Source organism: Panulirus ornatus, chromosome 14 (genome assembly GCF_036320965.1).
Source record: "Panulirus ornatus isolate Po-2019 chromosome 14, ASM3632096v1, whole genome shotgun sequence".
Classification (NCBI taxonomy): Eukaryota; Metazoa; Arthropoda; class Malacostraca; order Decapoda; family Palinuridae; genus Panulirus; species Panulirus ornatus.
In genome coordinates, this window is record NC_092237.1 from 8,237,301 (window position 1) to 8,252,300 (window position 15,000).

The 15,000-nt window shown below is 47.3% G+C and overlaps 1 protein-coding gene and 1 long non-coding RNA gene across 2 annotated transcripts in view; one reads left to right on the forward strand and one right to left on the reverse strand.

The window, feature by feature from the left end:
• The window catches only part of LOC139753281 (uncharacterized), a 137,814-nt gene that overhangs the window by 75,923 nt on the left and 46,891 nt on the right, over nucleotides 1-15,000 (reverse strand). The window lies entirely within an intron of this gene.
• Nucleotides 1,691-14,663, forward strand: LOC139753276 (uncharacterized). The gene is made up of 3 exons (XM_071669540.1): nucleotides 1,691-1,859; nucleotides 8,510-8,922; nucleotides 9,264-14,663. Exons 2-3 carry the CDS (start codon nucleotides 8,519-8,521, stop codon nucleotides 9,649-9,651), a joined length of 792 nt encoding a protein of 263 aa, XP_071525641.1. The 5' UTR covers nucleotides 1,691-1,859; nucleotides 8,510-8,518; the 3' UTR covers nucleotides 9,652-14,663.

Sequence of the window (15,000 nt, forward strand, 5' to 3'; positions counted from 1 at the left end):
GACGTGTAGGTGTGATCAAAACACAACGAGTGACTTGACTGGCAGCTTCTGTTCAACCTTCTGCCTCACTCCACACTCCAGCCTCTCCCTTCTCGAGGTTAAACGCAAAGTCTCAGTCTTTTACGTACAAATGAATATTAAGAACTTTCAAGAGATACATAGATAGAGATAGAGAGAGAGAGAGAGAGAGAGAGAGAGAGAGAGAGAGAGAGAGAGATGACGCCATTGCAATAATATATATATATATATATATAAAAAAAAAAGCAAGGCAATGGTTAACTCTGTTGCAACCTTAGCTACAAAACCTTCTCCCACACCCCAGCGGTTGCAACGCTAATCGGACATTCATATACATTTTTTTTTTTTCTTTTGTGGTCTTGAACTAAAGTACGTTCTGGGGGAGAGATACCTAGAGTGCGGTGTGTATTATCATTTATTCTTTTCGTGATATGTGGCTGGGAATCTTATCTTACGGATTATAAAAGAAATGTTTTTGTTTTTTGTTTTTTTTTTCCCCTAGAGATACCGACGCGATCAGCCATCATTGTTGCACTGGAGGTGGAGGTTGGGGGGTTAGACAAGGTCACTGTGTATCAGTGTACACGTGCAGTAGGGGCCGGGCAGGGAGTCTGCCTCCCCCAGCCTCAGGGGGTTCTGGGGTGGGACGTCAGGAAGCCTCCTCTCTCCCCACCACCTCCTCCTCCCCCCGCAGGAGTGAGGGGGGTGGTGTGGGGTGGGTATCGGAGGGGGGTGTAATGGGGGGGGTGTCGAGGAGGAGGAGAGGAGGAGGAGGAGGAGGAGAAGAAGAGTGGGGAGGGGAAGATCGCCTGAGGGGAGAGCTTGGGGGCGGGGGGTGGCAATTGATTGTTGATAGCCCTACTCCCCACTGCATTAATTTTGTGTGTGTGTGTGTGTGTGTGTGGGGAAGGGGTTTGTTCATTAGTCTTGGATGGTCTTATCTGGTTATCAGCTGAGGAAGACTAAAATATGCCTGGGACCGCGTACGCAATATACATATCATGATGAAAACGCGCCCAACCAATTGCTACATTAGTAAAAAAAAAAAAAAAAAAAAACCCACACCACGGACATATGCAATTCATATATGCATACAGCATACACACGCACTGACAAATATCTAATTAGGAGAGTACATGAGCCTATCTGAGAGGTCTCCACTGCATACAATTAGGAGGACATTGGTAAGTTGAATGGAAGGATTTGCTTGACTTGAGGTAATGCAACTTTTCCGCTTGCCCGTACGATAAGAACGTGTTAGATATCAAGTCCTCATCGCGCACTGGGGGGGGGAAAATTCGGAGTGGGAATAGAAAAGGAAGCTTTCGAAACGCATTCGAGATCATTAAAGAAATTGACGTTTAAAAATCATTTGAGATGCAGCTAGAAATTTCGTCATTGTCAAGGCTTAAGGCCCCACACTGAGCATAACGCTTGTTGCCGTCTTGCAGTGTCCTCTCTGCCAGACGTAAGGGAAAACCCGCAATTTCGAGTAGGGTCTTCTGTCTAGCATGATTGTCTTACTAGAACATTACAAGAGGAATATTAGTGTGATGTCCTGTTCTTTTTAATCATACTTAAAAACTTAAGAGAGATGAGGCGTCAGAAGCAGTACGACAGTTTGTACCGGTAAAGTTAGGCGCTTTGCCTTCCTATTGAATGTATCATTGTTGCCATGTGTAGCATCAGCGGTGGGTCGTAGCAGTAGTGCCTCACACCACATCATCACTCGCTCGTGACCGTTAGAGATACAGAATTAACAGCCCTCTAGTCTTCTGGTCGGATCCACACTCACTGTATAACTCGTGCTTTTGGCGACACGAATTAACCTTTAAAGATGTGTAAGTATTCAAAAGTGTGTAAGATTCTGATTCTATTATGTGATTTGAGTCACGAGCTTATCAACAACTGTTGCGAGGAAAAGAATGGCAGGTACCTGATGTCGGCCGAGTACTGTCATCTCTTAAGAGGAAGAAGGACAGAGCTTCGAGGAAGAGAATCGAATTTAGTTGACGTCAAACGACTCTTGACTAGTTTACGTACATGTAAAAAGTGGAAATAAAAAGAAAGATGTTTGTGGGTTGTTAAGAGGTATGAATGATTTCGGTTACTGATGTTTGTCTGTGTGTGTGTGTGTGTGTGTGTGTGTGTGTGTGTGTGTGTTTATGTCAAGTACTCATTCGTTACCAATTCCAAATGGGGAAATGAAAAGTTGCGTTGGCTGCGAACTCGCTGATCTCTGCGGGGGCTCGAAACTGGGCTACTGGGACATGTGAGTCCGTTTCAATTCTTTTATTGACAGGCTTACAGGGAGACAAAGAGTTCGATGCCCACGAAAAAAAAAGGTTTGTATTGAAGAGACGAGCAATATGTGCCCCCAGGCCATGGGTCTATCATACAAGAAGACTATACACTGATATGCATGGTATATATGAGGGTATGACTAGGGTTCAGATGAAGGTTTGTGAAATATTCTGATTACAAAATATTTGACAGGAAGAACAGAAATAACTGACCCTATCTATCAAGTGACTGTGTCTTGACGAAAACCAATGCATTACAGAAAGACTCGCGTAATATTATCATCTTGTATTCTTCGTGGAGGGAGTCTTGCGATTTTGTGGGGTCCTATTCTTTTGAATATTCTCTTATACAGTTGTGTAATATTTCCTATGCTGTCCGCATCAATCTATATGTCTTCATTCCTTTAATTCCATTCATCCACCACTCTAATACTGTAAAAGGACTTTCAATTTCATTTGGCAAGTCTTTTGCTTCATTTCATGTTACATCCTCTGGTTGTTCCATCCATACATGTCTCGAAGAAACTGTTTACTATCTACTTTCCATACATGTCTCGAAGGAACTGTTTACTGTCTACTTCATCGAATGGTTTTAAAAAAGAAACTTAAATGTATAGTTGAAGTCACCACTCACCCTTGCTCTCTTCTCCGTTGGGCAAATTCATTTCAGCCTTTCCCTGTAAATCAGCTCTCTTAACTCCCAGTTGTGTTGTGCTTGTAGTCAGATATGTGAGTCTAGTGAGGGAGAGTTGTTGGTTCAGAGGGAACGAGAGAGCGCAAGCTTGGGAACCTCTCTGGAGGGGCTGAATTGGTTCACGACTGACGGCTCAGTAGTGTGGGGAAAGGGGGACGTAAAGACGGTGAGAGACAGGGTGGTGCTGGAGGCTGCGTTTATATTCTTCCAAAGGTAAAGAAAAAATATAAAGAATAATAAAATAAATATGTCTCGTCGAGGTTAGGTCATCCCGGTACAATAACTTTCATCGTCTAAGTGCATTACTTTAAGCCCCATGGTGGTGGCTTCATCCCATCATGAACCAGTACAACAAATGTAGGCTTTTTATTATTTTTTTTTCCTTATATGATTCTCAGTTTGAAGTACTGTCGAGTATACTGAAGCATGGTGATCTTGAGGCTGGTGAGTTGAACGAGGGAGAGAGAGAGAGAGAGAGTCGTGGTTACGATAATGATATTCAAAAATGAAAAGGAAAAAAAAGGTGTTTTTCTCAAGAGTATTCCAGTTGCAAGGGTGGGTTGTGGGTAATTGTCAGTGGAAGGTTGTGGGTGATGTCAGTGGAAGGTTGTGGGTGATGTCAGTGAAGAGTTGGATGGTGTCAGTGGAATCTCTGATGTTAGGGGTGCCATGGATGATGTCCATGATGGATCGTTGATGATGTCAGTGGGGGATCGTGGGTGACTTCAGTACAGGGTCGTAGATGATATAGTGGGAGTCATGGGTGGGTAAATAACAGAGAGGGATCGCGTCAGCCATGGATGATGTCTGGAGGGACATGATGGGTCGTGGGTTTTGTGTAATGTCAGTAAAGGGTCATGGGTAATGTCAGTGATGTCAATGGAAGGTTATGGGCGATGTCAGTGGAAGACTGTGGGTGATGTAAGTGGAGAGTTCGTGAGTGAGTGATGTCAGAAAAGGGTTGTCGGTGACGTCAAAACGGAAGGTCATGATGTCAGTGGAAGGTCAGGAGTGATGTCAGTCGAGGGTCAGGAGTGATGTCATAGACGTGGCGCTCTCTCTCTCTCTCTCTCTCTCTCTCTCTCTCTCTCTCTCTCTCTCTCTCTCTCTCTCTCTCTCTCTCTCTCTCTCAAATTCTTTTCCTTCTTTTATTTTTATTATTTTTTTTTTACACCCTGTGTCTAGCTGGGTGTGTGGTGGGAGGGAGGGCGGTCACGAGAGGGTGGTTTTAGTGAACGAGTGGCGCAACGAGAGGCGATGCTTGTGGTCAGTGGCCATCTAAGGGAGTGGTATAATAACCCTCCATCACTTTTAGATACTTGAAGACACAGAACGCTTTCGTCCCGCAGCACTTCGCCAGACGAATGATGAATATACGTCGCTTTTCAACCTTCTGCAAACGTACAGGGAGGTGTGGCATACAACATTATACAGTAGACTGAATTCTCTTCGCTCGTCTAGGATTATACAACAAAATATATATATATATATATATATATATATATATATATATATATATATATATATATATATATATATATATATATATATATATATATTCCTATGAGTCCACGGGGAAAATGAAACACGAAAAGTTCCCAAGTGCACTTTCGTGTAATAATCACATCATCAGGGGAGACACAAGAGAGAAATATTACAGTCAGTTGATATACATCGAAGAGACGAAACTAGGACGCCATTTGGTAAACATGTATATATATATATATGGCTGGCAACTTGTGAGAGGGCAATTAATGAACAGGAAATGCCAGAGATGTGTCGTGTGGCCATGCTGGACACTGGGGGGTATTGTGTTGAGAGAGCTATATGTTCGACCCTTGCATGGAGAGGATGGGGAACAGAAAACCTGATGTTCGGTGATGAAGATTATCTGCTGGAGGGAAGGGGAAGGGGGAGTTAAAAGCACTGAACGTTCCCCCATGACTATATAAGACAGAAATAGGATAGTGATTTGGGAGGCAACCTCTTCATCCACCTCTCTCTCTCTCTCTCTCTCTCTCTCTCTCTCTCTCTCTCTCTCTCTCTCTCTCTCTCTCTCTCTCTCTCTCTCTCTCACACACACACACACGACGTGACAGCTCGGTGTACTGCGGTGGATATTCTAGAGGGAAGTGTGCATGTCGAAAACATGACCCCGCCATCGCTGCCAAGAGTGTCGAAAACGTGATGATATATGTAACCTCAAGGAACAATATTTTTCTACCTTGGAGTGAACTGGTAAATAACTGGCGCCATTATTCATCCCGCTCTGTACTTCGGTGGTGTGATGTCGGGTCGCTCGCGCCAACAACACATGTTCGTGGTTGATTCCAGTGTTCTATAAATTCAGCTGGGAAAAAAAAGAAAAAAAAAGAGGTAGACATTTGCATTAGTTTGTGTACGATATATTGCCTTCGATATCTCTACGTTTACTATCTTGAGTTACGTTGATGATATGTTGTCCTTAAACATGCCCTTAAAAAACATGTCCTTAAAAATTTTACCTTAAACATGGAAGCTATGCTGATGTTCAATTATTAGTTTACGGGTGTGCTAAATATTGAACGATTCTATCCCAGGCAGTTGCTTAACGATATCACCTACGATTATTGTTTAACGATGACTCACCTGGTAGTAATTACTTAATGTTTTCATATCTGTTTATTGTTTAACGATTCCATACTTGATTAGATTGTTTAACGATTCAATACTTGATTAGATTGTTCAACGATTCCATACTTGATTAGATTGTTCAACGATTCCATACTTGATTAGATTGTTTAACGATTCTATCCCTGATTATTGTTTAATGATCCCGTCTCGGATTATTATTGTTTAACGATTTTATCAGTTTATTGTTCAATTATTCCATCCCAGATAATTGTTTAATATTCCATCTCTGATTATTGTTTAACGATTCTATCCTTGATTAGTATTTAACGATTCCATCCCTTATTACTGTTTAACGACTCCATCCCTGATTATTGCTTAACGATTCCTTCCCTGATTATTATTTAACGATTCCATCCCTGATTATCGTTTAACGATTCCATCCCTGATTATTGCTTAACGATTCCATCCTTGATTATTGCTTAACGATTCCATCCTTGATTATTGCTTAACCATCCCATCTCTGATTATAATTTGGCGAGCCCATCTCTTGATTATTGTTTAACGACCGTACACTAATTATCATTTAACGATCCTACCTTTGATTATTGTATGACGACTCCATCCCTGACTGACTACAATTTAATGATCCCATCCCTTATCATTGCTTAACGACTTCATCCGTAATCAGTGTTCAATGACTCCATCCCTTGATCAGTGTTTAACGACTGCATCCCAGGTCAGTGTTTAACGACTGAATTCCTGATCAATGTTTAACGACTGCATCCCAGGTCAGTGTTTAACGACTCCATCCCTGATCAATGTTTAACGACTCCATCCCTGATCAGTGAGTAACGACTCCATCCCTGATCAATGCTTAACGACTGCATCCCTGATCAATGTTTAACGACTACATCCCTGATCAGTTTTTAACGACTGCATTCCTGATCAATGTTTAACGACTCCTTCCCTGATCAGTGTTTAACGAACTCCATCCCTGATCAGTGTTTAACGACTGCATCCCTGAGCAGTGTTTAACGACTGAATCCCTGATCAGTGTTTAACGACTCCATCCCTGATCAGCTTTTAACGACTGCATCCCTGATCAATGTTTAACGATTCCATCCCTGATCAGTGAGTAACGACTCCATCCCTGATCAGTGTTTAACGACTCCATCCCTGATCAATGTTTAACGACTCCATCCCTGATCAGTTTTTAACGACTCCATCCCTGATCAGTGTTTAACGACTCCATCCCTGATCAGTGTTTAACGACTCCATCCCTGATCAGTGAGTAACGACTCCATCCCTGATCAGTGAGTAACGACTCCATCCCTGATCAGTATTTAACGACCTCCATCCCTGAGCAGTGTTTAACGACTCCATCACTGATCAGTGTTTAACGAACTCCATCCCTGAGCAGTGTTTAACGAACTCCATCCCTGCACCGTGTTTAACGAACTCTATCCCTGAGCCGTGTTTAACGAACTCCATCCCTGCGCCGTGTTTAACGAACTCCATCCCTGAGCAGTGTTTAACGAACTCCATCCCTGAGCAATGTTAAACGAACTCCATCCCTGATTCTTTAAAGTTCTGACACACTTCCTAAAACCGAATCAAGACGGACTTTGCGATTTAAGACAATTCGACATTTCTTCTTTTTTTTTTCTCATCTGTTGTTATGTTGTTATGTTGTTATCTGTGTTATGTGTTGTTGTTGTTGTTGTTGTTGTTATAGAGAGTTAATGACTGATTTGGTGATTAGAGACGAAGTTATCACTTCCTGCGGGACAGAAGCCAACAGCCTCAGTGGAATGAATCGGATCTTAATAGATTGTTCGTATGAGTCGCGGGCTGTGGGGGACGTAGTGAGACAGTACGGTCGTCATAGCATTATCTTGACACGCCTGGAAGAAGAAGGGGGTAGTACAAAGGGGTCGTGCACTTCGCCTTGGGGGTAGTACAAAGGGGTCGTGCACTTCGCCTTACTCGAGAAATATTATTTATTTTTATATTATTTATTTTCTATTCTTTTTTTTTTTGGGGGGGGGGGGGCGGCGCGAAGACCCCCTTGTCTCAGGTTAAAAAAAAAAACTCAAAAGAATCTGTCAAGTTAAGAGTTTCCATTCTTGCCACGGTCAAACCTTGGGGTCCTCTTAGGAACGGACCATGCGAAGGCGACCGGAACGGACCACGCGAAGGCGACCGGAACGGACCACGCGAAGGCGACCGGAACGGACCACGCGAAGCTTAGTTCAGACTGCCGCTGGGTCCACCTGGATACTGACTACAGTCTTGAGCCTCTTAGCGTTTCAGCTCCTCGCACAACGCCCTTGGGACATCTCTGACCTTGAGTGTATTGTCTCTCTCACTGCTGGAATTCCGTTCCCAACACCAGAGTCCTCTGGCGTAAATATGTCCCATGTCGTAAGAGGATTTACCGAATCTCGGTTTCCAGATCAGAGTCGGACGAATACCTCTGACAATGGCTTGAAGACCCGACGCGCCTCACACCCAACTCTTTGGGTGTCGTTAGCAGCTTTAAGCTACTGGTATTAGAGAACTCTCATTGGTGTGGTGTGTGGGTGTGTGTGGGTGGGTGGGTGGGTGTGTGGGTGTGGCACCCTGTCAGACTTGGCAGGGAAAAGAAGTTCGTTCACATTACTATGAGCATGATAAAACTTGCCACAAGACTGACTGGCAGAGTCCAGGGACTGTTATCAAACCCTCCCTATTTCATAACCGGTGTATACACACACCCATCACCACCATCTTCATCATCACCCGAGGGTACCTGAGCAGCCTGTTGTGGTGGAGTCCTGTGAGCAGGCTCAAAAAGGAATGATCTAATTCGTTTTTTCCTTCTTCTTCTTCTTCCTTGCAGACCTGCATCATGGCCATGGGTCCTAAAAAGAAGATCGACTTCTTCAACGGGGGGCGGGGCGTGGACCTGAAGGAGGCCTTCGGCGAGGAGGAACATCCTCAGTCCCTGCCGGAGCCCGAGGTGGTGCCGGATCCTTACGGCTACGTCGGTGGGGACTGCGGCCGGTACCGGAGCTCTCCCTTGGAGTACATGCCCCCCGGCAGCCCCAGGGCGCATCCGTTCCCGGGAGAGTACCCGCAAACCGCAACCACCGGGAACCAGAGCCCCACGGGGTACTGTGACCTGGGGCAAGAGGGGTATCACAACCCGGCGGCGTATCCCCCCAGCAGCCCGACCACCTTGCCGGGCGACGGCGCCTCCTGGCCCGCTGCCGACGACGATGACGGAAGGAAGAAGAGCAAACGTAAACAACGGTAATGACGCTCTTCTCTCTCTCTCTCTCTCTCTCTCCTCTCTCTCTCTCTCTCCTTTATCTCCCCATCGTTGAAGTGAGTGACGTAAGTGCTCAGACTCATATTAAGTGCCAAGTCCTCTTGTTTAAGTCATGTGAAGTTGTTGTCCACTTTGATGAGGAAGACTGATGATGGCCTCTCGCCTGTCAGTTGATGACCTCTCGCCTGTCAGTTGATGACCTCCCACCTGTCAAAGAGCCACTGTAGGAGAGGCGCAGGTCACACACACACACACACACACACACACACACACATACGAGACCGACGTTTAACCTTCCCTTTATCTGTTTTCTTCAACGTAGGTGTCGCATGTGCGCCAACCACGGCATCTACGTGGAGATCAAGGGTCACAAGTGGTACTGCCCTTACCGCGAGCAGCACAACTGCGAGAAGTGCGAGATCACGAGGAAGCGGCAGTACTACATGGCCGAGCAGCAGAAGCTGACGCGGGAGCAGCAGCAGCAGCAGGTGAACCCCCGTGGCTGCGACGCCCTGGGTGGTGGTGGTGGTGGGGCGGCCGCCGCCGTCGCCGGCGCCCCGTCCGAGGCCGCCCACCAGATGCCCAGACCCACCAACAAACCCAGCGACTTCCCGAGACTGGACGAGCTGGTGAGGGAGACCTCCAACATCATCAACGAGGACCTCTTCGCCATGATCAACCAGGTGGTCCGGCCCAGGGCCAATCACTGACCCCTTCCGTACCCGGTGGCCAGCCAAGGGCCCACCGCTGAGCCCTCACACACCTGCTGGTCAGCCCAAGGCCCACCGGTGGGTCCTCACACACCTGATGGCCAGCCCAGTGCCCACCACTGAGCCCTCACACACCCTGATGGCCAGCCCAGGGCCCACCACTGAGCCCTCACACACCTGATGGCCAGCCCAGGGCCCACCACTGAGCCCTTCCATGCCTGGTGGGCAGCCTAGGGCCCACCACTGACCCCTTCCATGCCTGGTGGGTGGCCCAGGGCCCACTACTGACCCCTTCAATGCCTGGTGGGTGGCCCAGGGCCCACCACTGAGCCCTTCCATGCCTGGTGGGTGGCCCAGGGCCCACCATTGACCCCTTTAATGCCTGGTGGGCAGCCTGGGGCCCACCACTGACCCCTTCCACGCCTAGTGGGTGGCCCAGGGCCCACCACTGACCCCTTCAATGCCTGGTGGGTGGCCCAGGGCCCACCACTGACCCCTTCAATGCCTGGTGGGTGGCCCAGGGCCCACCAATGATCCCTTCCATGCTTGGTGGGTAGCCTAGGACCCACCACTGACCCCTTCAATGCCTGGTGGGTGGCCCAGGGCCCACCACTGACCCCTTCAATGCCTGGTGGGTGGCCCAGGGCCCACCACTGACCCCTTTAATGCCTGGTGGGCAGCCTGGGGCCCACCACTGACCCCTTCCATGCTTGGTGGGTAGCCTAAGGCCCACCACTGACCCCTTCCACGCCTGGTGGCCGACCTTGCCCACGGCTGCGTCAGGCATGACAGTGTTATGTGATAGTAGAGATGATGAAGGTCGTCAGTCCAGTTACTTCCGTGTGTGTGGACAACCTTGTTGGACCGATAAAGTGTAGAAGTAAGTAAGTAAGTAAGTAAGTGAGACGATTTATTTACCAGTGTGGAAAATATAAGTGAAACGATATGTTTACACTAGCAGAAACTATGAGGTAACTTTTCATTCTTATGAGGGGAAAAATACAGACAACGAAATCCCTATCGTATATATACATATATACATATATACATACATATATACATATATATATACATATATATATATATATATATATATATATATATATATATATATATATATATATATATCACACAACGAACTTGCCAGGTGTAGTGTAGTGATGTTGTAAGTGTTAAGTAAGCTTCATAGGGAAAAAAGTATTGTAAAAAAAAAATTGACCGGCTGAAAGGCATCATGTACCACACCCTGTGGTCAACTGACGCTCCAAAATGACCACCACTGGGGTCAAATGAAGATCGCTTGAGTTCCCTTTCTAGAGCGAGTTTTCAAGTATCTCCTGTGTCCAGTTTCTTTACTCGTTTTAGGGTAAAATAAACATGTATCTGTATTGGTTATTTCAGTTTTGGTTTAATGACTTGGACACCCCCTTCCCTTCCTCTCTCTCTCTCTCTCTCTCTCTCTCTCTCTCTCTCTCTCTCTCTCTCTCTCTCTCTGGGCGGGATTGGTATTCTCCTTGCCAGGCCGGTCCTCAGACCATGTGAATATTCTCCACCAACCAAGTGCCGTTGGTCAAGCCAGAGACAGCTCCTGATCGGCACCCACCTATCCACACACCTACCCACCCATCCACCCACCTAACCAACGCAGCAGCACCGTCTCGAGCACCGGACCGGACCTACCCCTGAAAATGTTGTATGAGCGCGACGGTACGATTCCTGGGTAACTGTCCATGAAGGGGTATACCTGGCGTAAGCTGGGGTTGTGTATGTGTACGTGTCTACACATAAGGATAAGCCATGGTATAGGGTTGCAAGGTTAAGAGACGGGGCAACACGAGTGTAAAAAATAAAATAAAATAATATATTTCCCCGTAACTATATATATATATATATATATATATATTGTGATGACAAAGAGCTGATCATACGAATGTATGGAGATCACAAAATTGTAAATTTAGCCTTCTCTTAATCTTCAAACATAGTGTGTGTCTTGAAATAAGTAGACAGCATATATATATATATATATATATATATATATATATATATATATATATATATATATATATATATATATATATACATACACACACAGCGCCAGCATATATTTCGTCTATGGCGAGCTCACACAATACGAACGGCATACAGAAGGACAGATTCCGTCGCATGTCAACAAAAGCGAGGAGACCTGGAGAGCCAGTCATCACCCCGTCGCTGGCGCAGAAATCTACCCTGCAGTGACTCGGGTCACACACGGGGAGGAGGGAGGGAGAGAGAGAAGCACTGCTGTCCCCCCTGGTCCAAGGGGGAGGGGAAACGGTTGGTGCTGACACATGCACAAAGCCGCAACTGACACACACACACGGTTACCCCAAGGAGGGTGAGTGAAGGCAACAGAGCCAGTGCCCAGATAGGGAGGGTGTCTGTGTCTGGGTAGGAGAGTGAGGGGCTGTGCTGAGAAGTTCGATAACTCAGAAATATATCGTCCGGCAAACGCCAAATTATCTCTCCCCCCCTTTTTTATTTCTTGGGGTGGGGTAGGTGGGGAGAAGGGTAAGATGTCCTTAGGTTTCAAAGGTACTGAAATAGGGTTATGGGTAGTTAGGAGGAAAAATGACGAGGTCGGAGGTCGTGTGTATTTGACATACGGTTTGTTCCGTGGTGGTGGCAGCTTGAGCAGGAGAGGTCAAGTGTCATTTAGCTGTACTGTGGAGCCGTTGTGGTGATCTACCCAGACAGACGACAGAGTCTTGGCCATTGGAGACACTTAAATACTTAACCAATCAATCTACGGGCGAAAATACAACAGCCCGTGTGTTCAGAAACAGAGAATGGATTTGGAGAGGAAAGAACGACATAGAACGAGCTATTAAATGGATGAGACACGGGCGTACACACGTAGATGGCTAGCTAACGTGAGACTAGGTTATCACTGTGGAGCCTCAGGTATAACTGCATTATCACACGTCTCTCATTCCAGTGGTTAGTCACTCCAGTGTGACTGGAGTCTCCGAGGCTGACACAGCAGGTGGTGGTGTACGGTTGACCAGAACAAACCTGCTGGATGCGGGTCGACCCTTCCCCTCGTCGGGGTGGAGAGAGTTCCTCTCTTTCCCTCCCTCTTGTGCTATTACGACATCCCAGCCTCGCTTGTAGGATCTGGTTCGTTGCGCCGTGTCCGCGCATTACAAGGGACATTTACCGCCTTCGGCAGTGTCCTGCAGCGCCGTATGTCCCACCGGTTGACGAATCCCATATATGTCCCAGGCGTAGGTGAATCCCGTTATGTCCCCACCGTAGACTTCCCGACTAAAGCGAATGGTTAGCGGGCGCTGGAGGCGTATCGTCCCTTCTCTTGGCCCTCCGCTCGGCGAGCCGTTGCTTTGTGGTACCTCCTCATCCGCTCAGCAAGCCTCTGGGTTGCGATGGCGTGAGTGAGGCGAGCGTGGAAACGTCATCAATGCCGAGGGAAAGTGAAATATGATCGCTTCATTAACTGCCACAATACACACTATTCCCAGAAGTGACATGCAACTCTCATTGCCAAATACGGCGTGAGGCATTATCATTTCGCTCGATCCCATCTCATACGAACGGTGAAAACACCCCTGTATATATATATTTGTCTTCGACTCGAGTGAGCCATTATCACCCGCTGTCGTTGTCCGCAAACCACACGAGGGTCTCGTCAACTCTTGCCTCCACAGACGTACGTGAACACCCTATGTTCTCCCATAAGCCATGACCTCGGCTCTGTAATCCTGTCTCCCTCGTTCCCCACCGAGTTTGGCGCCGACCCAAACAGGTTTTGTTCATATGGTCACCCCTGGCAGACCACGACGGTCGAGAGAGCACACCAAGAAGTGGACTCAACTTGAGGCGAGAGTAATCCCTCTGTCGCACAGTGATTCCAGACGACACGCGGGGACCTCAAAGTACCCATCCACTCTATGTATATGGCCGGATGCCTCTCTCTCTCTCTCTCTCTCTCTCTCTCTCTCTCTCTCTCTCTCTCTCTCTCTATCTATCTATCTATCTATCTATCTATTTATCTATCTATCTATGTCTTTCTTCATCATATCTATACAACAAACTACAGCAGCAGGTCTTCGAATACCATTTCCAAAAGAGAGATGATGATGATGATGACGATCCGACGGATCTAAGATTCTCCCTCCTCCTCTTCCTCATCCTTCTCTTCCCGCCCTTCCTCCTCCTCCTCCTCCTTTCTCTTCCCGCCCTTCCTCCTCCTCCTCCTCCTTCCTCTTCCCGACCTTCCTCCTCCTCCTCCTTCTTTCTCTTCCAGCCCGTCCTCCTCCTCCTCCTCCTCCTCCTCCTCCTTTCTCTTCCCGCCCTTCCTCCTCCTTCTCCTTTTTCTTCCCGCCCTTCCTCCTCCTCCTCCTCCTCCTCCTCCTTTCTCTTCCCGCCCTTCCTCATCTTTTGATAGGAGGGGGGCAGGAGGGGACGAGAGGAGCTTTCCCGGAACGAGGCGGTCACACGCGGCAGCGTATCTGGTGATGACGGCTTTTAACTCCGTGTGTAGGCAGGCCACAGCGTCGTGTTGCATGTGTGGTCAAGGCGAACACCAGAGGCGATCACGATGCACGGGGCGCTCCCTGTCCCCGTGCATCGTGGAACACCAGGATGTGTCTGTCGGTCCTCGCCGCAACAGGCATTCATAATAAGTTCATGAATCCCGTCGATAAGACTTCAATTGTAATCATTACCCATGTATTCCAATGGCGTCTGTGTGGTATCTGATAGTCTATGTTATCTCTTTAGACTTATGATCTTCTTCCAGAGCTTGGGATCCAATCCCTTCCCTTTCTGAAATTCCCTTTTGTCTTCTTTTATACATTTCAGCATCAACTGCCCGCCTTAAGCTGCCAGTGTGACTCGATCTCGATCTATGTGAACAAAATCATTGACCTAACTGTCCGAATGTAGTGTGTGTGTGTGTGCGTGTGTACTTAACTCCCTCGTGTTGCGAGATAATAAACATATGAAACATAGTGTTCTTGTGTTACTTGTTCCTGACCGAGTCATGGGGCTGCCCATGGCTCTGCTCTGTGTGTATGTGTGTGTGTGTGTGTGTGTGTGTGTGTGTGTGTGTGTGTGTGTGTGTGTGTGTGTGTGGGGGGGTGGGGGGGGGGGGGGGGGGGGAAGGAGTCGCATGGGTTACTCTGTGTGTGTGTGTGTGTGTGTGTGTTGTGGGCTCACTCCACCCGACGCTGTACATGATTCGGGTGCACAAACCTTTCCAGTGCATGTACGCTCGCCACGTGTGCATGACCAGGTAAACAAAATCAAACGTACTGCCATAATTGTCCTGCTGTAGAGATAGGCTCG